Source organism: Coffea arabica, chromosome 3e (genome assembly GCF_036785885.1).
Source record: "Coffea arabica cultivar ET-39 chromosome 3e, Coffea Arabica ET-39 HiFi, whole genome shotgun sequence".
Lineage (NCBI taxonomy): Eukaryota > Viridiplantae > Streptophyta > Magnoliopsida > Gentianales > Rubiaceae > Coffea > Coffea arabica.
The window spans coordinates 5,410,249-5,436,505 of NC_092315.1; the positions used below are offsets into that span (position 1 = coordinate 5,410,249).

General features: G+C 37.8%; 4 protein-coding genes across 12 annotated transcripts; 2 read left to right on the plus strand and 2 right to left on the minus strand.

The window, feature by feature from the left end:
- The first annotated feature begins 2,914 nt into the window (after positions 1–2,914).
- LOC113736216 (uncharacterized) lies at positions 2,915–8,106 on the plus strand. 2 transcript variants are annotated; one of them, XM_027263083.2, is made up of 3 exons: positions 2,915–3,178; positions 3,333–3,509; positions 6,511–8,106. In XM_027263083.2, exon 3 carries the CDS (start codon positions 6,537–6,539, stop codon positions 7,767–7,769), a length of 1,233 nt encoding a protein of 410 aa, XP_027118884.2. In that variant the 5' UTR covers positions 2,915–3,178; positions 3,333–3,509; positions 6,511–6,536; the 3' UTR covers positions 7,770–8,106. The 2 variants fall into 2 exon arrangements, with proteins under 2 accessions (XP_027118884.2, XP_071940648.1); XM_072084547.1 differs by lacking the exons at positions 2,915–3,178; positions 3,333–3,509 and adding an exon at positions 3,516–5,975.
- Positions 8,107–9,197: 1,091 nt separating this feature from the next.
- Positions 9,198–14,672, minus strand: LOC113736215 (putative disease resistance protein At1g50180). 2 transcript variants are annotated; one of them, XM_027263081.2, is made up of 4 exons: positions 12,625–14,671; positions 10,291–12,145; positions 10,110–10,165; positions 9,198–9,554 (listed from the first exon to the last, which is right to left on the minus strand). In XM_027263081.2, exons 1-3 carry the CDS (start codon positions 13,790–13,792, stop codon positions 10,111–10,113), a joined length of 3,078 nt encoding a protein of 1,025 aa, XP_027118882.2. In that variant the 5' UTR covers positions 13,793–14,671; the 3' UTR covers positions 9,198–9,554; position 10,110. The 2 variants fall into 2 exon arrangements, with proteins under 2 accessions (XP_027118882.2, XP_027118883.2); XM_027263082.2 differs by lacking the exon at positions 9,198–9,554 and adding an exon at positions 9,595–10,025 and having other exon boundaries at positions 12,625–14,672.
- A 1,984-nt stretch (positions 14,673–16,656) lies between these two features.
- LOC113737147 (uncharacterized) lies at positions 16,657–19,622 on the plus strand. 4 transcript variants are annotated; one of them, XM_027264408.2, is made up of 2 exons: positions 16,657–17,290; positions 17,803–19,622. In XM_027264408.2, exon 2 carries the CDS (start codon positions 18,046–18,048, stop codon positions 19,255–19,257), a length of 1,212 nt encoding a protein of 403 aa, XP_027120209.1. In that variant the 5' UTR covers positions 16,657–17,290; positions 17,803–18,045; the 3' UTR covers positions 19,258–19,622. The 4 variants fall into 4 exon arrangements, with proteins under 4 accessions (XP_027120209.1, XP_071940651.1, XP_071940652.1 ...); XM_072084550.1 differs by having other exon boundaries at positions 16,657–17,005; positions 17,100–19,622; XM_072084551.1 differs by having other exon boundaries at positions 16,657–17,002; positions 17,100–19,622.
- A 1,684-nt stretch (positions 19,623–21,306) lies between these two features.
- LOC113736217 (uncharacterized) lies at positions 21,307–24,059 on the minus strand. Of its 4 annotated transcripts, none has more exons than XM_027263088.2 (3): positions 23,775–24,059; positions 21,883–23,024; positions 21,307–21,626 (listed from the first exon to the last, which is right to left on the minus strand). In XM_027263088.2, exons 2-3 carry the CDS (start codon positions 22,969–22,971, stop codon positions 21,513–21,515), a joined length of 1,203 nt encoding a protein of 400 aa, XP_027118889.1. In that variant the 5' UTR covers positions 22,972–23,024; positions 23,775–24,059; the 3' UTR covers positions 21,307–21,512. The 4 variants fall into 4 exon arrangements, with proteins under 4 accessions (XP_027118889.1, XP_027118888.1, XP_027118886.1 ...); XM_027263087.2 differs by having other exon boundaries at positions 21,709–23,024; XM_027263085.2 differs by having other exon boundaries at positions 21,307–23,024.
- Between the last annotated feature and the right edge of the window lie 2,198 nt (positions 24,060–26,257).

A 26,257-nucleotide genomic window follows, 5' to 3' on the forward strand; every position in this document is an offset into this window, starting at 1 on the left:
AAGTACCACAACAGGTAAATAGCTATATTCCACTTTTATTTGAATCATGAAGGGTTTATGTAGATATTTCAAAATTATAGGGTGATTGAATGTCTTTCAAAGAAACTCAAAAGGGATTTACTGTATTTTATCCAAAATAATTAAGTACATACCTCGTGCAAAAGAAGTAGAGAATTTCACAAATATTACCTAAGGCTTATACCAAATCGACTTAGATCCCTTAGGTTTCAATAATTACAGTTACCTCCCTTTATAAACATAAGTGTCAAAATAAATACTATTAATTTATGAGCAAATTATGCGAAATGTCAATAAACTATTGTGAAGTGCCGGTTTTGATCAATAAACTTTTTTATTAGTCAAAAATATCACTGAACTAGTAAATCTGTACCATTTTGGTCACTCCGTCTATTTATACCGTTTTTTTTTTTTTTTAGCTTAACGGCACATCTAACCTATTTATACCGTTAGAAGAGATGGAAAATAACTTTTGAGGGGTGATTTTGTCTACACAGCCTTTTTCTTGAAGCTTTCCGACATAAATTACTCTCAAATGTGTCAGACAACTCCCAAAGGCATTTAATAAAAAAAAAACCCATGATTCGAGCAATCAATATCCACAATGCAAATGATCATATCGTATCAACCACAAATAAAAAATAAAAGAGAGATAAAAAGTTAAACAGATCTGAAGAACGAAGAACGAAGAACCGATTACTTTCTCTTTTGAAGAGATTATTATACCACTTAAACAAGTTTTCTCAGAGGTCGTAACAAAAGTCGTAGCAGCAAAAGTACTCTAGACAGCTATCCGAGCAGTCATAGAAGCAAGAACAACTGCATCAAACAAAACCCATTAAAGAACCCAAAAAGAAAAAAAGTTCGATCTTGGAAGTTTTCTAGAGCAGGGAAAGATCTCTCATTTTTCTTCTTGTTTTTTGTTTGTTTTTTGAATTAAGAAAAGAAATCGATTTGGTGAATACTCCGATCTTAAAGAGTACTGTTCATCCAACTAAAGCGCAAAAGCCAGAAGCCCGTAAGCATCATTAAGGAACTTGGGCAGATGTAAGTGTGTACAAGTAGCATTCACTAGTAATTAATTTGAGGAGTACCAGTGCAGAGTGTCAGCTAGAGAAGTAATTGGATTGTTAATTTATTTTGATTTTGGTGGATTAAGAAGGAGAAGGATGAGTAAATAAATGTGAGGGTTGAAAACAGGAAATGGGAAAGAGGGAGGAGCTTTGGAAAAAGTGAAATGATTTTGTGTGATGGTGGTGGGGGGTTACTACCGGTACAAAACACCAGAAGGAGAAAAAGAGAGGAGAGGGGTAGGGGAGAGAAACCCTAAAAATAGAAGAAAGGGGAAAGGCGTTGAGGAAATGAGCTTTGTCCTGTACATCTTCTTGTGAATGGTAGTTGCCGACCTGGGGAGGTTCCATCTCAAAACTTGCACTCTTTTTTGGGGGATTGATCCAAATTTCAAGAAGAAACTAAAAAGGATTAACAAGACTGGAGAAATAAGAGTACCATTCATTAGGTCGGAGTTCCTAACAAGACTGGAGAAATAAATGCCTTTGGGAGTTGTCTGACACATTTGAGAGCAATTTATGTCGGAGAGTTTCAAGGAAAAGGCTGTGTAGATGAAATTGTCACTCAAAAAGTTACTTTATGTCTCTTCTAAGGCCATAAATAGACGGAGTGACCAAAATGGTACAGATTTACTAGTTCAGTAACATTTTTAGCTAATAAAAAAGTTTAGTTATCAAAACTGGCACTTCGCAATAATTTAGTGACATTTCGCACAATTTGCTCTTAATTTATTGTTTGATTCTTGTAATGACCTTAAAGTAAAAAGTTAGGAAAAACATGCAAAAAGCACTAATTGGACTATATAACTAAATGGTAATATAACACTTCAAACCAATTCTCTTAGTACCCCAAATACACATTTGTCTCAAGAAAAAGGCAAATTGAATGTGGACTAAAGCGGGACAAGAGTATGCAAAGATTGCAATGGGTCAATGGATGAAAAAGGAAAGGAAGTGGTGGGGTAGTTTAGATGGTTATAGAGTTTGGCTGAATGCTACTTTGGGTAGCTATAACTATTTTGGGGGTTTGGCGAGTTGGAGATTATTTAGAGGTCTACAAAGAAAAGGATTTAGTTTGTGGTTAAAAAAGATATTAGGGCTATATTAGAGGATTCATATAATTTTTTTTTTAAATTGATGTCGTTAAACTCTTTGTTATTATTACAAGTGCACAATGATGGAACCAAGATTTTAGTTTTGGGGGAGGAAGAGTGATACTAAATGTAAAATGACAGTTCAATAGACTATAATTAAGTATAATAAATTTTTAAGAATAAAGACAAAGTATAAAGAAAAGCATGAAGATTAGACTTTATACCATTCTAGTTACTATTAATGTGAGATTTTCAAAATGGTAGTGGAAACTTCTTCAATTTGTATCATAATTGATTTTTTTGGATCTTTCATTTCCTATAAAACACATAAAGTATTACTTTAGTAGCTATTTTAAAATTATAGTAATTAAAAAAACTAAGAGTTAATTTGTCATAAAAAATTTGGTTAAAAGAAAAGTTAATGTTTTCATAATTATTATTCAAAAGTAATGTCAATCGCATGGTAAAGTGTACACTAATGATATGCTTTTGTAAGGAAACTAATTTTTACTTTTGTATAGAACACTTATTAAACAAAATAACGAAAAGAACTACTAATAATTATATTTAGAGAGGCCAAAGTAATACAATTTTATTTGGTGACTAAAATTATAGGGGAGAATTTTAATATTTGAAAAACTTTTGGGGGGCAGCCCTCATCCCCTTCCCCCACTCCCTGTCGTACCATTTGTCACCTTTTTTTCCTTAAAAAAAGAAAAGAAAAGCTACATTTGTTGCCTAAGGTTAAAGAGCTGTCAAACAGGGGAGATCAGTTTAATATTGAGAGATGCTAGGGAGGATTCCAAATTATTCCAAGATAAATGATAAGCTTAGAGAAGTCAAAAAGAAAGAATTTGATCGAAACATCCTCGTTATTTACTCATCATTTCCTCCTACTACCGGTGGCCACCGGGACAGAAGATAAGCGTCGCAAATCACAGTACCCACCACCACAACTCCCCTTCTTTCCACCGTGGCGACGGTCCCGCTGTTCCAGTAAGTCAAATTTTCCTTCTTAGTTTATATGAGTTGGTGATTATTTTCCCCGTAATCAATGTTTTTAAACTCGGAGTAACTTGCTGCGAAGTCGTTTGTAGCTCAATTTGGAGTATTATTGCGCTATCTGAACTTTTTTGCTGTCATCTTTCAGTTTATGCGGGAATGAATTTGTTCCGGCGATAACATCTACTGTATGTAGCTATGAGGATAGGATGACGTTTAATTTCTTTTCCAAATGCACGTGCCTTTTGCCACAGCAATTCGCTTCTTTTGTCTGCTACTCAGGAAGATCGGCTGATTACTAATCTTGGACATTAGAATCAATCAGGTGATTACGTTTCTGCTTACTCCAGTATTAGTTGTCCCTTTGCTGCTTGACTTTTGATTGGTCCTTTTCTCATTTAAGAGCAATTAATGGAATGGAATTATACTCTGAGAAACCGTCTGTTTAGTCAACGAGTTACCCACTCTTGATTTCTTGGTCCTACAGTCTTTGGCGGTAAAATGGCTTATGGGTTCTCATAATCTACTTTCTTTTAGATCGGGTCACACCGGTGGCTAGATTCATCTTTTGATTGGATTCAACATTCAAAGACTCCCCCCTCCCCCTTCTCCAATCCTTGAAGTCAAGGTCCCCTCATTTCGAAGTGTTCCCTTTCATTTTGTCATAATGATTCATAACTGGGAAATGAGTTCTCCTCAATTCCTTACTTCGTTATTTTCTTGTTCCTTGAATATATATATATATATATATATTTTTTTTTTTGAGTAATGGTTCCACAAATAAATTTAAGCATATTTTATATTGAAAGCATACTTGCTTATTAAAAAAAAGAAAAAAAAGACGAAGAAAGTATACTCGCTTTGTTTGATTTCGAGATGATTTGAAAAAGTAATTGGACGATGTATTGTTGTGATATTGTCTGAGTAGTTTCTTTTTCCCCAAATGAATATGTTGGCATGTTTTGAATTGATTATTGTATTTAATTGATTTTGGTATTAATGATAATTTATTTTAAGTATCTAGCCAATTTTGTGAGCCAATTCATTTACAAAGAAAGAAATTTGGAGTGTGAAGACAATAAAAAAAAGCAAATGAATACAATTTCCTTTTCTTTTGAAAAAAGAAAAGAGTACTTTGAATTCATAGGATGGGTTATCCAAGGATAAGGGGCTGGGAACAATATATGGCCAACATTTGGCTAACAATGTAAAATTTGAAAATATAAGGCTAAGCAATGCCAAGTAACTCTAACATAACCAACATGTACAGATAAGTGTGAATAGTGACTGCATCCTTGTTAAAGAGTTGCATACATTAGTTTAATAATGACCTACAACCCATTCTAAACACATTACTTCATCCAGAAAAGGGTGCACGGAGATCTTTTTGCCTTTCTTTCCTTACTCAATTTATCTAAACCACCTTAACTGTTGAGTGTTGACCAATTAAGCCAAAAATCTGGAAGCAGTTTGAGTGTAGCTCAGAAATTTCTTGAGCCTATCTAGATGAGCTCTCTTAGTAGATCTGGCTAATGGACCAGTCCCTAGTCAAGTTTGGTTGAACTGACTTGATACAAACTCTTTTATGTTTGGCTTGGATAATAATTAGGGGTGACAATTTTTGACCTAACACGATACAAGACGAACATGATAAAAAGAGTCTTACTAAACCATAGCACGAAAAATTTTGCATCACAATATATCGACATGAACATGACACGCAAATGAAATGTGTCGTAATAGGTAAGCTGGTGGGTTGACACGATTGAACCATTAAAAATTACGGGTTAACATGGTTTTAACCTGAATGAAAATTATATTGGCCTTTTCATTTCTTGAATTTTCTCCAGAATTTATATCGAAATTTTTAAAAAAAAATACTACTTGGTTTCCTCCTAAATGTACAGCATTAAATTGGTAGTTTCTTCCTAAATTTATGGTTTAAGAATTAGAATTACGAAATTAAACTCATAAATCCACACATACAACCTCTATGATCTTTTGACTTTTCGCATCTGATCAAACTTTTCTATGTAAATTTTAAACTCTTCTACAAGTTTACCATTGCTTTAGACTAATTTTTTTGAACATATTCTAGTTTGTACTGCTTTCCTTTCACATGGTTTTGCCCATTCTTATTTTTCTTTTTCTCCAAAGTTTCTTGTTTTTCGTTTCTTTAGTAAAACTTTTTTCCTGTTGTCAATGAGAAAATGATGCATTCAAGACTTAATATAAGCAATGCTGATTCAGATTGAGAGAACATGACATTTTCTAAACAGACTCATGTTTTACTATTTTGGGATGTTTCATCTATAATTTTACAACCACAACACAAAAGTCAAGTATGTGATATATTGGTTTTGACGCGTTTAACATGAACACAGTCATGACAAGGCGAGACACATTAATAGCCTATTAATAATCAAGTTAAGAACAAAAACAATTTTAGTCTCATTGGAACGCCAAATCACATTTAAACATTCATAATATTTAGGTCTCTTAGGGGGCATCCGATAATACTTGCTATTATTTTGGTCTGACTAGGTATAGATATGGCACGGGACACTGCATTCGGCGATATTTGTATACAGATATAACTTCGGGCTTATATTGATTTGTTGGTCGGGACAAGCGTCCGAGGCTGTAAAGAGGTGCCGGTATGCATGGGTCTGTCTAGGTACCTCTTACGGAGCAATGGAGGATGCCTGTGTTATATGGGCCTGGATTTACTTACAATATTTTGCGTGCCTGTGTGACTGCAGTGATAGAATGTGAATGTGCGCTTCATGGGGTATGCATACATGCTGCAAGTTTCTTTTCTTTTCTTTTTTCTTTTTTTTTTTCAAGTTACTTTGTTGGCTTTTACTTTCCAAATTTGAACCAAATTCAAGAAGAGCGCATTATTAAGCTTTGGTTATTTGGTTGAGTCTAGATTGCTAAACAGAATATGTTCACTCTGAGTTACTCAACATATTTGCCCATCTTGTAAAGTTCACATTAGAATTTTTTCATGACTGAGTTTTCCTTTTCAGTGGAGAGGAAGGTACATAATTGCCACATTAGATATGTTCTTTTGTGTCTTCGCTTTATTTGAATCTTGTCCCTTTGATTACCTCATCATCTCCAATATCGTCTCAACAGTTGCAGTACCAAATGTCCTTCAATGTACACAGTCAGACAACAATTACACTCTATTTACTGTGATATACAATCAATTAATTTTTTGTTATACCTTGAATGCAAAACAACTAGCTCATACGGTTAAACCTGATATATACCTGTATACGGCGGACAAGACGTTTATGCTTGTTTGAATATGGTACCAGGTGGAAGCTGAGTCTTTTTGATCCTAATGCAAAATACATTTGGCCCAACATATAACACTCTGCGACAGATACGCATCTACTGGGCAGAATATCATAGTGGCAAATTTGGACAGCTTTGGGTATTTGGCCCCAATTATCGGACAAAAGAGCTGGACTTCAGACGGGATGCAAAGAAGCTAGCTTTGGATTTCCTACTGGAGAAGTCAGAATGCACTCTGCCAGATCTCTTGAGTACATTAGAAGACATTGAAGAAAAAGCAAGGGCTACTTATGCTGAGGAAGCTTTGCAGAATATGGACCAAGTTGATTTTCAAGAATTGATGGCAGTGGATGGTTGTTTTTTTCTCCTGATTGCGTTCTTTATTCTTGGAGTGGGGTCACCTGGCGTCGAACTTAAGTTTTCAGATGATCATCCTATCTTTGGGATAGGATGTGTGAAAGAAAACATGGACATGTGGCTTAGTTCCATGTTCTTTGTCGGGAATCAGATGCCGTTTATAGTGCTCGAGCAGTTGATGAAACTGAGGTTTTTTCAGGAACTAAAAACAAAAAATGAATGGAAGCAACCACTGGAATTGGCAAAAAGAGCCATATATGAGTTACTCGTGACAGAGCTGGATCAAAAACCAGTTGATCTGATACATTGTCTGCAGAGACTTGTGCCTGGAACAAAAAGTGGTTCAGGTGTAGTTATCCCTATAATGGGCAATAATATTTGTGATGAAACTGAGGTTATACCTTCTGCCAAGGAATTGTGTGAACGAGGCATTGCATTTCGAGCACTAGAGAAAGATCTGGGAAGTAGAGGAATTCATTTCAAGCTTGGTTTCTTCAGTGCTGTTCTTAACTTGCCTATTTTCAAGGTTGACAGGTACACAGAGCTGGTGGTGGAATCTGTTCGCAAGTATGAAATTGTTCAAGGAGCCCAAGGGATTGAACCTGAATCAAGCTCCTTCCTTAAGCTTTTAAGTGAGTTGATTCGCTCACCACAAGATGTTGAAGTACTTTCCTCCCAAGGAGTCATTCAAGGAAGAGCAGAGGGCTTGCCGATATTTCTGAGCAATTTTGATGGCATTGTATCGTGTGAACATCTTTGCAATGTGAGGAGAGAAATCAAAGAATATCCCCTGCGGCTGTGGTGGAAACACAAAAAGCTCATTGGCTTCATTAGCATGACTTCTGCAATTCTTTTGCTTATACTTGCATTCTTGCAAACAGACTATTCTGTTCTTGGCTACAACAAACAGGGACATTCGTAATCACTGATCTTATTTCGGCACAAATGAGATCCGACTTTTAGCTCTCTTTGTTCAATCTGAAATATTACTAGATTTATATTTGATGTACCCTCAAAAGGAAAAAAAAACTATAATTGATGCTTCTGCAATGGGATCTGCTGGAGGCATTAGATAGCGAATTAGGAAATGTGGTTAAGTGCAGGACTGCTGATAAAAGTTGGATTCCAGTTTTAGCTTTACAATGGATGAACCATTCCAATACAGATATATCTAGAAGTCCTTACCCTCGTGCTGAAAATATATTAGCGTATGGATACAAAAAAAGGGGGCCTTTAAGAGCCAACCCAGTTTCAAGCTCTGAGATGCATATTACTGCAGTTGATTTTATTCATGTTCTTTATATATATATAGTGTATGTGGGAGATCTCGAATCCGGAACCTCTTACTTACATTTCTTTTCCATGTACCACCTAATTCATCCCTCCTCCATCCTTCATCTATTTTGCATGATCATGTTCAACGTTTTTATATGCTTAATTTCATTGTCTCAAATTAGGCATAATATCTGTATTTACTATTTTTCATTGTGAGTGATTCACTGGTGATGAGTTCTATCACATTTGACTTGCAGTGATATAATTAAAAACTTAATTAAAAATATTCCTTTAAAATATAAGCAACATCTTTCTATACATAAAGTCTGAACGGGGTTTGGCATAAAAACAAAAAATTGTCATTATGTATTATACCAAATATATCCTTCCAATATTCACCATCATCTATCCACGTCTTATCTACTAAAATTCCCACTCCTAGACTACTATCACTCAACCACTGGGCCAATGGCTCAGTGGCCACCAAGGAGGGACACTTAAGTCCCTCCTTGGGCTGTTGGTGAGAGTTCAAATCTCACCAGCAGCGAAAAAAATCTAAGGGTTGTGTCATAGCACTTTCTTAGTCTAGTTGGGTCTGTATACCCACTAGCCCCTATCACAGCCTCCTTAGGCTCCCCCTCCCCCTAGATTAGGATAGAGTAGGTTATACAAATGTATCGTTGCTGACAAAAAAAAAAAAAAAGACTACTATCACTCAACTCTTCTATGTTAGTTTCTCAACAACCACCACTTTCCCATCCCACTATTAAATCTGTGAATTAAGGGTGCAATTTCACCACTCCTTAATTTTTATTTTTATTTTTTAATGATACAGCAGAAAGCCACAGTAGAGGTTTTCATTTGTGACATTCTTCGCTAATGATAGAAGTTGTCATGGCAGTTACCAACTTTGGCATTCCACCAATTAAGATAACATTCTGCTTCTACGCTCTATCCTTTGGAGCGACCGAAGTTTTGAGAATTCAAGAAAAAGTTACGATGAGACAAGCCGTTTATCCTCTGTGATTATGACATTTTCTATAATTAAATACGTTTTCTCAAAATGACATTGTAATAAATTAAAGGTATAATTTTACCACTCCTTCATTCTTTCCATCAAGGTCCAAATGGTTTTCTACATTTTAAATAATCCCAAAATTGGAATTTATACATATCTGGCAGTGAACCATTAAAGAACACAACAAATATTACAAGTATAGTTGTTAATGTACCATATTCATGCTCTACTGCCTTCACCTCAAAACAATCAACGCGGACCGAGCCAAACTATGGCAACTACTGGTAATTAATTCATAGTATAGAAAAATATGAAGTACACGAGTCATCAAAATCCTCCAGATCTTCAGCTTCCAGACAGCACAAAAGCCACACAAGGGAACAGCTAGAAAGAGATTCCGGGGGGGGCCATTACCTTCAATAACAAAAGGAAGGAATTTAACAAGCAAAGAAGATTTTCCAGAATTCATTCTTCTACAGAAGTAGTCCAATGCAGAAAAACCATTTGGATTCTATTAACTAGACTCATATTACATAATGTTCATACAGAAGGTGAGAAACTGAACTAACAGCATGGTTGTATCAGTCAGATTACAAATCACCGCAACTGGTACCAGTTTTATTTAAACCAACTAGTAAGTGCGAGCACCAGGTGCCTGCGCTAAATACATATGTTTTCTGAAACTGCTGAGTGCTTTAGAAACCTCATTTACGTATCTATAGAGTTATGAGAAATGTTGTTTGTTCTGTGCAATACTTTTAAGCTTTATTCTTAATAAGCTTCTAATAGAGGAATGTCTTCAGTTTTTTGAGAAGGCCCATTAACACGGAAAAGGGCATGAAATCCAAAGAAAATGCCGTAAGTTGCTATTTCTCAGAAGCTGATCTGCTGATACGAGTAAACAATCAATTATCAACAGCCGGTTTTAATGGCAGTAGCATGCTTGACTTTTGCCAAATATTTTGTTACCTCAGTGAAGCCCATGTCTGCATGCTAGGGGAACAATCTTTTGTTTTTGAGAAGGCCTACAATAAAACCCCAAGTTACATGATAGCACAAAGAAAAATATGCAGCAACATAATCAAGTCATAAGAGCAAAAATCCATTGCTCTGCTGCTAATTCATTTGAAGGGTGTGGTAAATCAATTACCAGCAGATTCTAATGACGGGTACATGCTGGAATTTATGAAAATCTTCCCGACTCTCATAAAGCCGGTCCATGAACTCTGTAGGCATCTGTGAAACAGTCAATTCCCGGAGACTCGTGAGGAAATTAAGTCCTTCAGGCAGATTCTCTAGGCGCTCGCATTCTTCCAGCGCTAAAGTAGAAAGCTTGGGCATGCCCCCTCTTTTAACCGTCAAATTCTCTAAGTTTTGCAAGTTCGAGATGGATAAATATTTGAGTTGCGGCATACCCATGCCTGAACAGGTCATGTGCTTCCCCAGAAAGGCGTTGTTGTGTAATGCAAGGACCCACAAATTAGGAAGCTTTTCCAATTTTTCCATCGGATCATCATCAAACAAAGACCCAATCAAAGAAATTTCAGTGAGGCTATGAGAAATTCTCAGAGGCAACTTGCCTATATGACCTTCTATTTGCAAAAGGTGAAGATTGGCACACTGCAATAACTTGTGAGTAACAAAATGGTTATCGGAGTCATGTGTTTTGACAATGAGTGAAGAAAAGCGTAAGCAGTTTAAGCTTTTTTCCATGCAGTTAATTACCACCTCCAGGTCCTCAAAATTCGCATCCATGGTAGCAACAAGCTTCCGAAGCTTTGTTAATTTAAGCAGATCTTTAACTCTACACTGCCTCGAATCAAAGTTAACAAGTGTTTCCAGCTTTGTCAACCCATCCAATTGCAATTTGCCACCCTCGACGACCTGATAGCTACAAGGCAAAAAAAGATGCCTCAATCTGCTCAGTCTCTGCAGCTCACTGGGTATGAGCATCCTAATCCAAGTGCCTTCCCCTAAGTCGAGAGTTTCCAAGTTCAACAAGCTTCCAATAGTTGGAGGCAAACGCGTGATATTACAGCCTCTAATGCTCAAGTATCTCAAACGGAATAGCTTTTCTATGCCAGTGGGCATCCTCGTGACATCAAAGTTAAAACCACTGAAAAATAAAACTCGAAGCCGTTTAAAGTTGGTAAGATCTGATAATACTTGAGGTAAATCTCTCATACTCAAGAACTGACGAGGAAATAACTCCAGTGTAGCTGAGGGAAACCTCAATACTTTGTAGTTAAAACCAGAGAAAAATAAACCCCTAAGCCTCGAGAGGTCCTTCACTTCTGATAACATGTGCGTATGAGACGTGGACTGTTTTGAGACAGACTGAAGCTGTTTAATGGTATTCCAATTGTGGGGAACCACACACCCGTCTTCAAAAGACAACGTAAGCCTATGTATTCTGGTACTTAAAATGGGGGAAGAAGAAGCTAGACTGGTGTCATTTGTGTGTCTGAAGCTTATGGAGTCACAGAAGTTCTGCTCCTCGGCCTTCAGTAAGCAGAAGTCTCGCAACAGGTCATGAACACGGCAGGTTCTCAAACTCCTAAATGTTGATAATTCTCTTTTCTGCACCAACACCAGATTTCTGGCGACCAGTTCCTTCAGATACTGCTCTGCTATGTCCTCCATTGACTGTTGGCTTGACCCATGGGTTGACGATATAAAGCCTTCAGCCAGCCACAATCGGCATAAACTCCCTACATCCATCTCAAAATCCTCAGGGAACACGGCTGTGTAGAGAAAGCATGGCTTCAAATACTCTGGTAAAAAGTGGTATGACAAAGCCAAAGTCCTGTTTACTTTTGCACAGACTTGAGAACCTTGATGGATGGTTTGGTAGGAGACAATACTGCGGTGAACTGCCTTCCACTGGTGCCGTGTAGGATTTGACGCCAACAGCCCCGCCATCACCCTGATGGCAAGTGGCAAGCCTTGGCAGCGTTCTACTATATCCTTCGCAATGTCCAGCAGTTCCGCATCAACCTTAGGATCTGAGCAATTAAATAGAAGCAAGTGGTAGAAAGATAAGCGTCTGAGCATGATCAAGCCCCTCGAGCTGCCAATAATAGATACGAAAAAGATGAAAGGAAAAAAGTAGCAGATACTCCCGCTAGTAATGATGCAATGCAGACGCAAAAGACTTAATAATGCATGATAAGACTAGAAAAGCGGAGAAAGAGAAAGGATACATGAATGGCACCCCATGGAGAAGTACGAATTGGCAAGGAAAGGAACTAGGAAAATTGATTATTGCTAAATTTTTGGGAGAGAAGGAAGGAGGTGGAGAGGAGGTGGACGTTTTGATGTGCCCCTACTCGGAGGAAAGAGGAGGATTCGAGTGATTGAACGCCGGAGACATAAGTTTCAGTTCCTTTGGTTTGCAATTTGTGAACTTCAAAGTAAAATTAAAAATATACAAATAAATATCCCAATGGGAAGAGGGAGGAAGAGGGGGGAATGATGCCTTTACCAGAAGAAGAGTGACCTCTGATAGCCGTCTTGCGGAGAAGCTCCCAGCCTTCGTCTGGGTTAAGAAACCTCATCCGATGAACGAATCCTTTATCGTCGGCTGATGAAGAAGCAATCTTGTCCGCAACTCCGTCGTCCCGTGTGGTGAGCAGTACTCTGCTGGCGGTTGGTTCTCGCGACGGAAGCGCAATGCGGAGGCACTCCCAAGCATCGGCAGACCAGACATCATCCAAAACAATCAAGAATCTCTTGGACTGCAGGAACTCGTAAAGCTTCTGAGCCAAGTCCAAATCTGAAAATGGGGCCATGTCATCCCTGGCTCGGCAGACATGTTGCAGCAGCAAATCTTCCAAAATTCTTCTGGTGCGGAAGTCTTTCCCCACCGTAGCCCAGGCAACGCAATCAAAATGGCGGCGGACGGAGGAGTCCCCATATACCTTTTGGGCGAGAGTTGTCTTGCCGATTCCACCCATTCCGTATATCCCAATAATTTTGAGGGCGTCATCAGTAGCCAGCAATCTAGAAATCACCTCCCTCCGCTCGTCTTCCCTGCCAACAACGACGAAATCGTCTTCTTGGTCCTCCGAACGAATGCCGTCAACATCGAAGTGGTCGTCTAATTCAACAGGAGGGGAGGGTGATTTCCAAGCATGATCCGCCTTGCAAACATTATCATCAACTAAATCATCTCCTTCCCGTTGACCGAGGAGGGCAGGAACAGCTTTGGCCATTCCGTCTCGATAACAAGCGGCGGCTCTCGCTAATAATCGACCGTTGAAGAGGCGGATCCGTTGAGTCAGATCAACTAACTCCTCCTCCTTGGTCATTCTGGGCATTACCCACTCCAACCACAACTTCTTAAACAGCCACCATTTCTCCAAGCCACCTAATTCCGCTGTCTCTCCAAACTTGAGCCCATCATAGATCAGCTTGTCAACCAGATCCTCCGCTTCGCACACCAATTCTTCCACGTCTCTATCCCAGTTGCACAGCGACGGCCACTGCTGCTCCGGCGACCTCCTCAGCGACCGACCCATCTGCTCCAGCTCTGACCCCAGGCCCTCCAATCCTTCGCCGCTTACCACACCGGACAGCAACTCAGATTCCCTCATCATCAAGTCTACCACTCGATACACACTTTCCGCCATCCACGCATGCGCTCCAGCCATCCACAGGTACGATCTCCTTGATCCAGCAATCTGCTGCTGCCTTCTGCTTGGGCTATCTCTACCTTGCCCTTAATAAAGCAGCACAAATCTTTTCAACTTTCTTCTGGCAAAAGCCGCAAAACGAGAAATGGAACCTTCAAGCATGAATACATACAGCGGTGTACTGCAAGAAGGAAAATGCAAGTTACCGTATGGGACCCACCTAATTTGCATAGGACCCACCTAACTATACGTCATCGATGATGTCACCTGCGGTATGTCATTTGGAAGCCACAGCGTAATTTGTCCAAATGACATATTTACGCTTAAGAGACAATGGGCATATAATCAATTTACGTGTAGGACTCACGGCCGGCGACATTTGATTTGGCTCAAGCCTCTATGCTTCCCTGTCCCAGTATCCCGTCCGGCGAGAAGGGGCACGAAGAAAAAGCAGTTGGAGCTTAAATGCGGCGCCGTTGATTTGGGCGGAATAGCTTTGTAGAGATGTTCGAATACTTTTTACAAGCTTTCTGCACTTTTTGAACACTCAATCTCGATGTCAACAGCAAAGTAGTAAAAATAATCGATTTAACCTGGTTTTTCTTCCCTCTCTCCCACTTCTATCTTGTTCCATCAATGTAGACGCCACCCTGCGAACTTCGGCCTCTGTTACTGTTGTTGATACTCGGACTGTGGCCTGAGCATCAAGTTTGTTTTTCCAGTTTTCGCAGAGACAGATAGATAAGAGATAATGGGTGCATGGTTTTTGATTTTTGAAGCAATCTTTAGTTTTACAGTGAAGATGGATTCACTTACAATAACATGAATTAAAGCCGCGAGCCAGATATCGTAAGAAGACTAGAAGAGCTGCGAGTCAGAACTCAGAAGAAGCGCCTTTTGGGCTGTTGGTGATAGCATGATAGTAAAATCCTCCTCACTACCATCTCTTGTTCGGAGTGGAAGAAGTCGAGGACGGGACGGGAGATATTTAACACGTTGAGGGATGACTCAGCAAGGTTGTAAAAGCATGTGTGGGTCCCATGCCAAGTCGTCGTAATTAACTCTTGAGGACAAATTTGGTATTTAATTAAACCTGCGGCGACATTAATTAATTAAAAAATTAGAGCTGCAGCAATGACCCCGGTCCTCACTCTCTCTCACACACGCACACATATGTTCCCCCTCCGATTTGCCCGCCTGCTCTCCAGCGAACACTTCCAACTCCACGCGCACGCACGAGTATATTTATGAAATTGGTCCTTAAATTTAGATTTCTATGCAAGTACTGGTATTATTTTATCAAGTCATTGCATAATCTCCTCAGGATACATAGTGATTTGTACTTTGCTCCCTTATACATAGTGATTTGTACTTTGCTCCCTTATACTTTCGATGACTCTGCCTATCTTGCCCAAAGAAAAATAATTATTATTCCCCGTGTCTCCCTCTACTCGTGTAAGCAAATTAACCTCCTATTGTACACAAAAGAGGGGAAAAAAAAATTCAACGGAGCAAATTAACCAAATCAACATTCTCCCTCGACTCAATTTCAAACAAATACTACTGTGATTTCGTAATTTAGAATTGGCTCGCTTTCTCAAGCATACTACCATTAGTGAAAGTCCATACCAATTATGTAATTTTTATGTTATATCTTCTCTTATATAATTCTACTACTTCTTTCTGAATCATATTCATCCTCTTGGTTTTAGAATTAATCTTTCTTACACTAACAATGCATACAATATCGGCGTTAGATAGATGACAATTATACAAAATTTGAATTTGAAATTTAACTTTTGCACATATGTAATGAATCCAACGATGATAGTGTATATAAAACTTACTCTTAGTTTTAAGCATAAACATGCAAATCTCACACTCATGGGCTAAATTTTGGTGTAGAAAATTTACATTATATCACAAGTTTGGGCGAATTTCGGTGTACATTATATAATAGACTTAAATGATATTTTTCTTAAGACATTGCTCATTATATCATAGGATTAAGTAAATTCATATCACCTTCGCACGCATCCTACACTTGCATGAACAAGAGATAGCTAAAGGTCTCCCCAGACAGTACCCTATCATACTCCACACCACACTGTACTACCAAACTAGTCACAGCAGCAAAATTACTAGTCTGAGCTAGGCTCACGCATGGCGTCAGGACTAAAAAACTAGTCTAGTATAAAATGTATACTGTGATAAACCTTTTCTGTTTAATTCCCCCTTTTCTATTTATTTATGCTCGCTTTCCACAGTTCACTTTCTGACAAAAAGATACTATAAAATTTTTTACTATCACTAGCCTAATATATATACCTCGTATCAACAATTAAAATCATATTAACACCACAAGCAATTCATCAAAGAAATAATAATATGTTGAAATTCAACAACTGTTATTGCTTATGAACTTGAATTGAAAAGTACAATTACCATCAGTTTAGCACAGTTTTTTTTTTTATTACCATAGTAAATTACCCTTATATTTACTCCATATTTTATTTAAGCTTGTAGCATACTCGTAAGAACTTATATTGCCAAATTTCTTTTGACGTTTATTTTTTGAAAATAATTTCTACATCTAAAATTCTTTATTTTGATAACTATATCTCTGACCTTCCGTTTTCGTTTTGGACATGATAAGTTCCACATTTCATAGATTAAACTCAAAGTGAACAAAAAATTAAAAAAAATAATAATGAGTTAATCTGTCATCTTATATTTGAAATCCTCCCCAAATATGACAAAACGTAATTTCATATATAAATATCGTACATTTTTACTTGTGGAAACATACATTTGCACAAATGTCCACGCGCAGGAAATATGAATCCTGTTGTGCTATTCAAAACAGAAACAGGGGCCATTTCATTTTCCATGCTAATTTATGTCCCTCTCAAAGCCGAGTCTCGCAGCACATGCGACTCTTACCATCTCAAAGCCTGCCTTTTACTTTTAGACTTTTCCAAGGTTTCTGGGCGAGGAAGATCATGACCTCGATTAAGCGATAACGGTCAAACAACGTTTTTTCATTTCTCGGGCGGAAGAGAATTCTTTTGGTCGTTCAATATTCGCGAAATTTTAACGTGACCTTCCTGTCTGTCGCAGCTTGTTACTGACTTTAGGCAGTGCCAGTCCTTACGATCTGAGACTTTCTGAGCAGCCAAAACAGCAAGTCAACGTCTTTACTCAGCTTCAGATGTAGATCTTCACATAGTAGTATCTTTCCTGGGAAATTGATTTTCTTTACTTTGCCTATATCCTAAAGGAGCATCCTCCCTTGTTGACTTTTTTTTTCCTTCTGATGTTTCAGGTCTTCTGGTAGGGTATGACTTTCGTGAAGAAGTTTTTTAGTGTTGCTGATTTGCAGACACTGAGCATGACCGGTTCGCCTGGCTATAATCGGACGATAACAAGGAGATATCTTGGGTGATCGGGAATGTGGATTTCTGTAGATGCAATTATGCATAATCTACTTGTGGTTTGCGGATGCCTGAGCCTGAGGTATTAGCTTAGTAGTAAAGACCGTTATCGAAAAATTGATTTAGCCATGTTTGTATTCATGTCAGGTGATCCTTTCCTTTGATAACTGTTGATCCTCATCTCTCCCCATTTAGAAAAAAAATTTCTGATTAGACAACGCAGTGAATTGAATTTTATTCTTTATTCATGGGTTTTCTTCTGAACTCTCAAAAGTACCACATGGCTTGTAACACAGGTAGATGTAGCATGCCTCATTGTTGTGATGTTATAGTATAAAAATCAAACAGGAATAGATCAAAGTTCCCTTGTTTTCTTGTGGCTATACAATTCCAAAAATTCCCTTCCTGATGATGTCTTTGAAACATAGGTAGAATGCTAACTGGAACGACCAAGAAATTTCAGCTTCTTCACAGTTTGTGTGTCTGTGTGCACGCCCGCCTTTTTTTTTTTTTATTTTTGGTTTGGCATTACGAAAATTACAAGTTTATATTGGCCTTATTTGTATTCCGTTGTGGATACTGTTTTCTTCTTAGGTGTATCACTTGTATGATTACAAGTGATGTACAAGACTGTTGAACTTTACTTCATCAGTCTTTCACTGTAGACCTTGCACCCCATTTTGGGATCATGCATTGAGCAGTTTTGGATTTTCAAAGTATTTTTGGTACAAATCAATGGATGGACCAATTGATGCGTGCTTTGTTGAATGTTAATTGCTGGCGGAACTTGGAAAGTATGTTCTAGTATTGAGATTCTTATTGGTGATAATCATCCAAATGCTTACGCAAAACCAGACATTTGCACGGCAAATATGCAAATATTGGCCGGAATATCATAGCGGCACGTTTGGGAATCTTTGGGTATTTGGCCCCCATTACAGGGTTAAGGAGTTGGACTTCAGATGCAATGCTAAGAAGGATGCTTTGGACTTTGTACTGGAGAAGTCAGGATGTACTCTACCAAGACTTCTGACTACACTAGAAGATATTGAAGAAGAAGCAAGAAGGACTTATGCTGATGATACATTAAACGACTTACAAAGAGTCAAATTCCTGGAAATGATGGCAATGGATGGGTGTTTTTTCCTCCTGCTGGCGTTCTCTATTCTTGGATTGGGATCAACCGGCACAGAAGTAGGATTCCCTGAGAAGCATTTGGTTTTTGGTATAGGATGTGTCAGAAAAGAAATAGACCTGTGGATCCGTTCCATGTTCTTCGTGGGGAACCAAATTCCGCTCATAGTACTCGAGGAAGTCATGAAACTAAGATTCTTTCAAGAATTAAAGACAGAAAAGCAATGGAATCAGCCACTGGACTTCGTTAAAAGGGCCTTATATAATTTCCTCACAGTCGAGCATCAGCCGAAATCAATTGATTTGATCCATTGCCTCCAGTCGACCTTTCTTGGGAGAAAAAGTGGCTTACATGTCACTGTACCCATAATGGACACTGATGCAAGTGATGCAATAGAGGGGATACCTTCTGCAACAGACCTGTTTAATTTAGGCCTAAAATTTGAAAAATTAGAGGGAGAATTGGGAATTAGAGGTATACACTACACATACTCTGCCTTTAATCATGTTCTATACTTGCCTGTTTTCAAGGTTGACAGATACACAGAGCTGATTGTCAAGTGTCTTTACAAGTACGAGATAGTTCAAGCGTCCAGAGGCATTGTACCAGATGTATCCCCCTACTTCAAAGTTTTCAGTGAGCTACTGCGCACACCAAAAGATGTTGAACTCCTTACCTCACAGGGAGTCATTCAAGGACAGCTAGAGGGCTTGCGACGACTTCTGAGCTCCTTTGACGGCATGGAACCATCCGAACATGTACGCCATGTAAGAAGAGAGATCAGAAAACATCCTCCACCGGACTGGCAGATGTGCATAAAGTTCTTACTAAAGCTGATTGCCCTCATTGCTGCAATTCTCACTTGGATTTTTTGCTTTCCTGCAAGCAGTAGCCTTCTTGGCTGCAACAAATAGGAATACGCTCGCTCGATGATCTTATGGCATCTTATGGCAGCCTATGGCCTTCTTGGCTACCACAAATAGGAAGGAAAAGCAGACTTGTTGCTTGATGATATTATGGCCACCATAAAGGGAGAGTGGACTTGTGCTCGATGACCTTATGGCATCATCATAAAGGGAGAGCAGAACTGAGTTTGATTTTTCTCAAGTACTTAATATTGTTAAGTGAACTTTTTTTTTTGGTTATTGTTGGTACTGCGAATAGGACCATATTTGCTCAATGATCTTATGGCATCATAAAGTGAGAGCAGATTGAACTTTGCTTTATGAGTTTTTGTAATACAACTATGTTACAGTTAATTATGATCCTTGCTGCATCATTACAGTGAATCAAATCTCCCTAAATTAACCCCATTCCCTGCACTCCAAAAAATTAATTGGGTGATTCTTCTGGCATTCTGTGCATGCATATTTCTAATTAATTGCTCGGTTCAATTACTGCTCTACTACTGATGGTAGGGAAGATAGGGCCATTTGGGTGATTTTGGGGCAATTCCCCAACACATATTGTTTTCACAGCATACACTATTTTCAAGTACGTATTGTTTTGGATTTTTGGATTAGTTTTTATTACAAATTTGTTGATGGTTTATATGCTCTAAATTTGATCCTGGAAGAAAATTCTTATGTTAGGTTCTTAATTATTTTCGGTCAAATTTTTATCCACCCTTGGAAGCCGCTTGCTTCATTACTTTGCCTGCCTTATTTGGTTGGTTGGGTTCAAGTATTTTGTGTCCTTACAGCCAAATATGTTTTTTTTTCTTTTGTTGAATTTCTGCTTTTGAGGCCTTTAGACATGACAATGAGTCCGAGAAGTTCTTCCAGTGCATTCTGGTAAACTTGAAATTTTGTCTCTGTTTTCAGCATTTCATTTGCATTCTATAGTTTATTTGCTGTTTCTCTTTCTCCCACATTTAGTGCTTCTTATTAGTCGAAATTTAGGATGGAACTTGGCAAACTATCAAAAGAAGCTACATAGTACTTTGAAATTTTGTAGGTGTATACTATCATTCTCAACCAATTTTCCTTAAAGGATTGCCTCATTCCCCCTCTTCCAAGGGACTGAACCTCTTAGGTAATAGTCATTTGGTATGATTTAGTTCAAGTGAATGGATAAATTTTCTTTATACCATGTTCGTGTTGTTTGATGATACGGAGGGAGCTCTTTGATTTGTATCCACTTACTACATGCTAATTGTTTTAAAAGGCTTGATTGGAAAGCTATTAGATGGTGGTCTCACCCCCTTTCCCGGGGTCTCTTGTCACCATTGAAGCTCAAAGGAATGTAGTTTCAAGAATGCTTAATACTTTGTGAAGATAGTAATGTAGTTTCAAGAATGCTTAATACTTTGTGAAGATAATGATCACGATCAATATGATATTATGGAATAAACAATGAAAGTGACTGGTAATACATGTGCTCCACGTACGTGATGCATGTTCAAAATGTCATTTATAAATTACTCGAAGTTTGTAATTATAATTCTCTGAAGTGACTTTTTGTGAATAAAATTTTTTGAGGTTTGTGTTTTGCTCCTTTGTGATAAGGTCATGCTTCAATCCATGCTACAAGCCCGTACATTGTGCCAGCATGTATCCGTATTGATTTTACCTATGCACCAGCTGCAATCGTTTTTAGCTTATCATCCTCAAGATCAGTCGGTGTGGCAATACATGAAGTGACAATGGTGCATTTATGCTTCTAATGCACTAAAAGAAATGCTGGAGTTTGAAATCTGACAATTTTATATGTTGATGGCATGAACAAATGATGGAGCCCCCTAAAAATGTAGCACAAAGCAATCCAATGAAATTTGAAAGGAAAAAAAAAGAAGAAAGAAAAAGAATGGTGATCAGCAAACTAACCAAAATTGTACTCAACGTCCTGATAAACTGAAACGGAGTTGCATAAACAATAATTATTGGTTGAAGAAGTTTCATGGGAAAGAGAGAGAAGATCTTTGAGTTCAGAATCTTCAGAGTAAAGTCAAATACTCAGCAAAGTAACCAATCCATGCTCTAAGCTGCAAATTCAAATATCTTAAAGATACATTTTCTAGATTTTGAGGTCAAAAAGAAAAGGATAATGCTCGGCCTATAAACTGGCTAGAGAGAGAGTGAATAAAACATGTACATGTACAAGAGGTAGGTGGTTTAGAGAAGACCCTAATGCCATTGGATGATGAGCCTCAGTTAAAAAGACCAACGCCTCAGTTTACCTCTTTGCACTTATTGGTTTCTATGGCTACACACACAAACACATACACCTTCACAGTTTCCATAGTTCCCAGCTGAAACCATGCCGTCTGAAGTACTTGAAACTCCTGACACAACAATAACAACATTAAAATTCAACAAACCCTTTAAATCTTCATAAAACCAGGAGTTCAATATAAAACATGCCACCTAATGTACATAAGTATCTCTTGTGAAACTCCTGGTAAGCTCTCAAGGCTTTTGCAGTTTGTCGAAGGAAAGCATGCTATAGTGCATTTGCATAATGGACAAAACAATTAAAGCCGAGCAAATAAAAGGCATGCACTTTAGAGGCTTTTGCCACTGCCAGGGGGGATTTCTTACAATCTCTCTTTTAACCGAGTGCATATAACCAGATGAAGCCATGCCATCTAAAGTACTTAGAAGTCCTTGTAATCTCTCTGACCTTCCATGAATGACTCCTTCAGACACAAGGATTTCAATATCTTTTGGTTTATGAATCAGCTCGGACATGAACTTAAAGTAGGAACTTGCCTCAGGTTCGACCCCTCGGCATTCTTGAACAGTCTCATATTTCAGAAGACATTTGATTAAAAGACCTGTGTATCTGTCAACCCTCAAATCAGGTAAGTAAAGAACAGCTGAAAACTTATTGCAATCGTAATGCATTCCTCTGATCCCCAATTCTCCTCCTAATTTTCGGAATCTCACACCCTGTTCAGATAATTTGCTAGCAGAAACACAGTCCTCTATGTCAGTGTCCTTTTTCCCCACAGCTACGTTCGAGCTGCATTTTGGGCCAAGCATGATGCTCTGGAGGCAATGGAGTAAGTCAACTGGTTTTGGAACCAGCTCAACCATCAAGAACTTATGCAGGGTTCTTTTGGCCAAACCCAATTGCTGCTGCTTACTTCCAATTGTAGCTTTCATTCTTTGAAAGATATCAAGGTGCATAAGTTGCTCCAGTACTATGAGTGGGATTTGATTTCCAACAAAGAACATGGACTCTATAATGTTGTCCATGTATTCAGTGGCACATCCTACGCCAAAAACAGGATGATTCTCTGCATACTTTAATTTTTGTGGATCGGCTCCAAGAATTGAGAATGCCAGAAGGAGAAAGAAGCAACCATCTTTTATCATTAAATATTGAAACTCAAGCACGGTCAAGTCATTCAACGCATTATCAGCATAAGCACCTCTTACTTCTAACTCAATATTTCCTATAGCATTCATAACTCCTTGAAAAGAAACTTGTGAGTTGCTCCGTATGCGTTCCATAGCTTCCTCCTTAACACACTCTGAGAATTCGGTACCAAATCTCCTGTAATTTGGACCAAATACCCAAAGCTTTCCGAATTTTCCTCCATGAAATTCCGAGTAATATACACAAATCTTGCGCTCAACTGGAGTGAGGGCAGTCTTCTCGTCTTGAATACACAGCAGCTCCATCCGGAAGCAGTAATAAACTGAAGTATATGAATTAAAAAGACTGAACCTTCTACCTGCAATCCTAACGATCAACCCCATGTAAGTACCTCTGTGACTACAATATTACGACAACCAAATGACAAAAACCATTCAAAAAGTAAAGCTACCAGGATGAGATGAGAGTAAATTTGATACTTTTAAGGGGTAAATGAAATCCTAGCCAATTCAAATCGACTCCCATTTAGGATCTCGTATTGAAAAACATCTCGTTAGGGATTTCAATCAAATAGAAACTTCAAAAGCAGTGGACTTCCAGACGAGGATAAAAACATCCAAAGTGAGAGTTAATTTGAATCTCCACCATCCGTCATGATTTCTAGTCGGATCCTCACTATTAACATCAACAAATGGAGACTACATAATAGTTAAGGCAGGAGAAAGCCAAGCAAAAATATGGCATTAATTGATCCTGAAATCTGAGACATTATAAAGAGGTTCTGTTCATACCAACTAAACCACAATTCAGGACCCAGCATATAACAATGAACAATCAACAGAAGTGACTCAAATTAAAGAAAGATGAGTGCTTGGATCGATATTATCAATCTACATTCATCGTTTCTTATATTAAAAAAAAAGGGCAAAGAAAGAGAAAACCCGCCAACAACGATTCATCTATTGGATGCCAAAATGACTACCGCCTCAAAGCTGAAGCTTTTAGCTTTCTTTTTGCTTTGGCGTACGACCCAAAACCTTAGAATTAGTTAAAGCTTGTCCGGAGGACTAGACGGGAAAGGGGAATGAATGAAGTTCAAGAAACTCACAGGGGATGAAGCTCTTCTTGACAGCATATGCAAGCAAAACAACGACGGAAAAATCGAAAATCAGGAGATTGATGATGTCATCGTTGACGTCAAGACTTGGTATATACAGAGTACAGACACCCAGCCAGCGGGAGCGACCAAACCATAAAATGGGACAGGAGGCAACTTGTATATTACCCAGCTATGTAAAGGGCAAAAAGGGCCCCTTGCCCTCGCCGTTCTTTCATCTTCCGCGGAGAAGTAGATGCTTCCAGCTGCCAACTTAATCCGTCTTGGGGTTAAGAGACAAGGATAAAAACACTTTTAATACATTTGGTAAGTGTATTTCCTTTCCTTGAAATTAACAATAGGTTTTTTATTATTAAAAATAATTGTAGTGCAAATTCAAAATTAATTTAATTTAACTTGTATATTTTAAAATACAAAAAAAATTAACTTTAACAATTTAATTTAAAATTTTGAATTAAATGAAGAGGTAAATATATTTCAAAAATTCAAAAAAGTACACATTTATCAAATAGAAAAAAAGTGCTTGTGCAAATATACTTCCAAATAATAATATGATTAAGCGCTTTATAAATATTTTGACCAAAAATTTTATTCATTTAAATGTTTTTTTTTGATAAGTCATCACAACTCCAAATGGAATGGTGTCACAATAAATTTGCATAGGTTTCTTTTATTTTTGCTTTTTGGGTTTCCTATGAGTAATCCGTACTTAGACCGATTCCCATTTTTAATCATTAGGCCCTGTTTCGTTCTAGGAAAGTATTGGGGAAAGGGAGAGTAAATCCATGGAAAGTATTTCTTGTGTTTGGCAGGAGCGGGAAAAAAAAAGGCAGAGGAAGAAAATCATGGAAATTGAGAACGAAACTTCCCCTTGATGTTTGCCTAAAATCGTTGAGAATCCTCTTTCTCTGCAAAACGTGAGGAAATTTGGAAGGAAACGTACCTAAATGAGTCAACACTCGGACCTGGAGACTAGTGAAAATTCTAATCAGATCTAGACCAAAAAAATAAATAATAATAATAATAAAAAAACGAACAACTTCTCAAAATTTTAAGAACAGTCCCTGATTGTCTAAATAAATGACGTCAAATGGAAACCAGTCCAAATGATGTTGCTGGAACTCTTAGCCTATTTAATTTTGAGTTTTATTTAATCGATCGAGCTTTGGTATTTGGCATCAGTTGTCCCCACATCTTAAGTCCTTGAGGCGAATTGTTCATAGTCAATAAAAACCAAAGGTAGAATGATCATTTTTGTTGCTTATTTTTGAGACCGTGATCATTTTAGTTGTCCCTACATGTGAACCCTTTTTTTTTTTCAATAGAAAACTGGAAAATTTTAGGGTTAAAAACAAAAAAACCCCGTAGTACACTTAATACACAGAAAAGCTCCCTGTAGTTTCAAAACATACAAAACGATATCTCATATTTTGAACTAAATTGTAAACTAACAGAATTCGTTAAATTTAACGAAAATAACAGTTTTGGCCGTTAAACTTACCGGATTCCGTTAAATTTACCGTTAAATTTACTGAATTCTGTTAAATTTTTCGAATTCCGTTAAATTTAACGAATTGTGTTAGTTTACAATTTAGTTTAAAATATGAGGTGTCGTTTTGTATGTTTTGAAATCACAAGGGACTTTTCTGTGCATTACATATATCACAGGAGATTTTTTTGTTTTTAACCCAAAATTTTATTAAGTTGAAGATAAATCTACAACAATTGTGAAAGACAGAAAAGATGGTGGAGAAAATGTTGAAGTACAAATGTCTGAATAGAACGGACATTCGTAACTAATAAATGAGCAGCGACATTTAGATTCCTGAAAGCTCAATTGGCCTCTCAAATGACAAAATTCTGTAAACTAACTGAGATATCATTTAGCAAGTATCCATAGGCTGAATCGTCAGTTTTCAAATTTTTAAGCATGTTGATGATCTTCAAAGAGTCACCCTCTAAAATAATTTTAAGAACTTTCAACTAAAGTAATAAAGTGATTGCTAATTTTGTAGCACAGGCTTCAATAATATCAGGAGTGAAGGTACCTAAGATTTTGTGCCTATCAATTCCATGTCTCGCTATTGAGAGAGAGAGAGAGAGAAGCAAACTAAGCGGATCACGATAGGAACCATCAAACAATGCTCCATTTCGGTTAAGCCACAAATTTCAAAGAATTATGCCTATCAATTCCATGTCTCGCTTTTTCAAATGACGAAGAAGGCCAGATAACAGAGATGATACTTAATAATCTGCAGAATCTAATCTTATCTTTTGTGTAAGGAAGCTGAGTGCTCAAGCCTAAATTGCTATCAGGTAGCACAAGAAAAGATGATTAACATCTTCCTCAAAAGCCTTACATAAAGAGCAAGTAGGATCAAGACAGACTCCATAACTATTTAACTTGGAAACATAGGTAAAATATCTTGCAAATTCGCCACAAGAATATATTGACTTTGCTTGGTACATTGAGT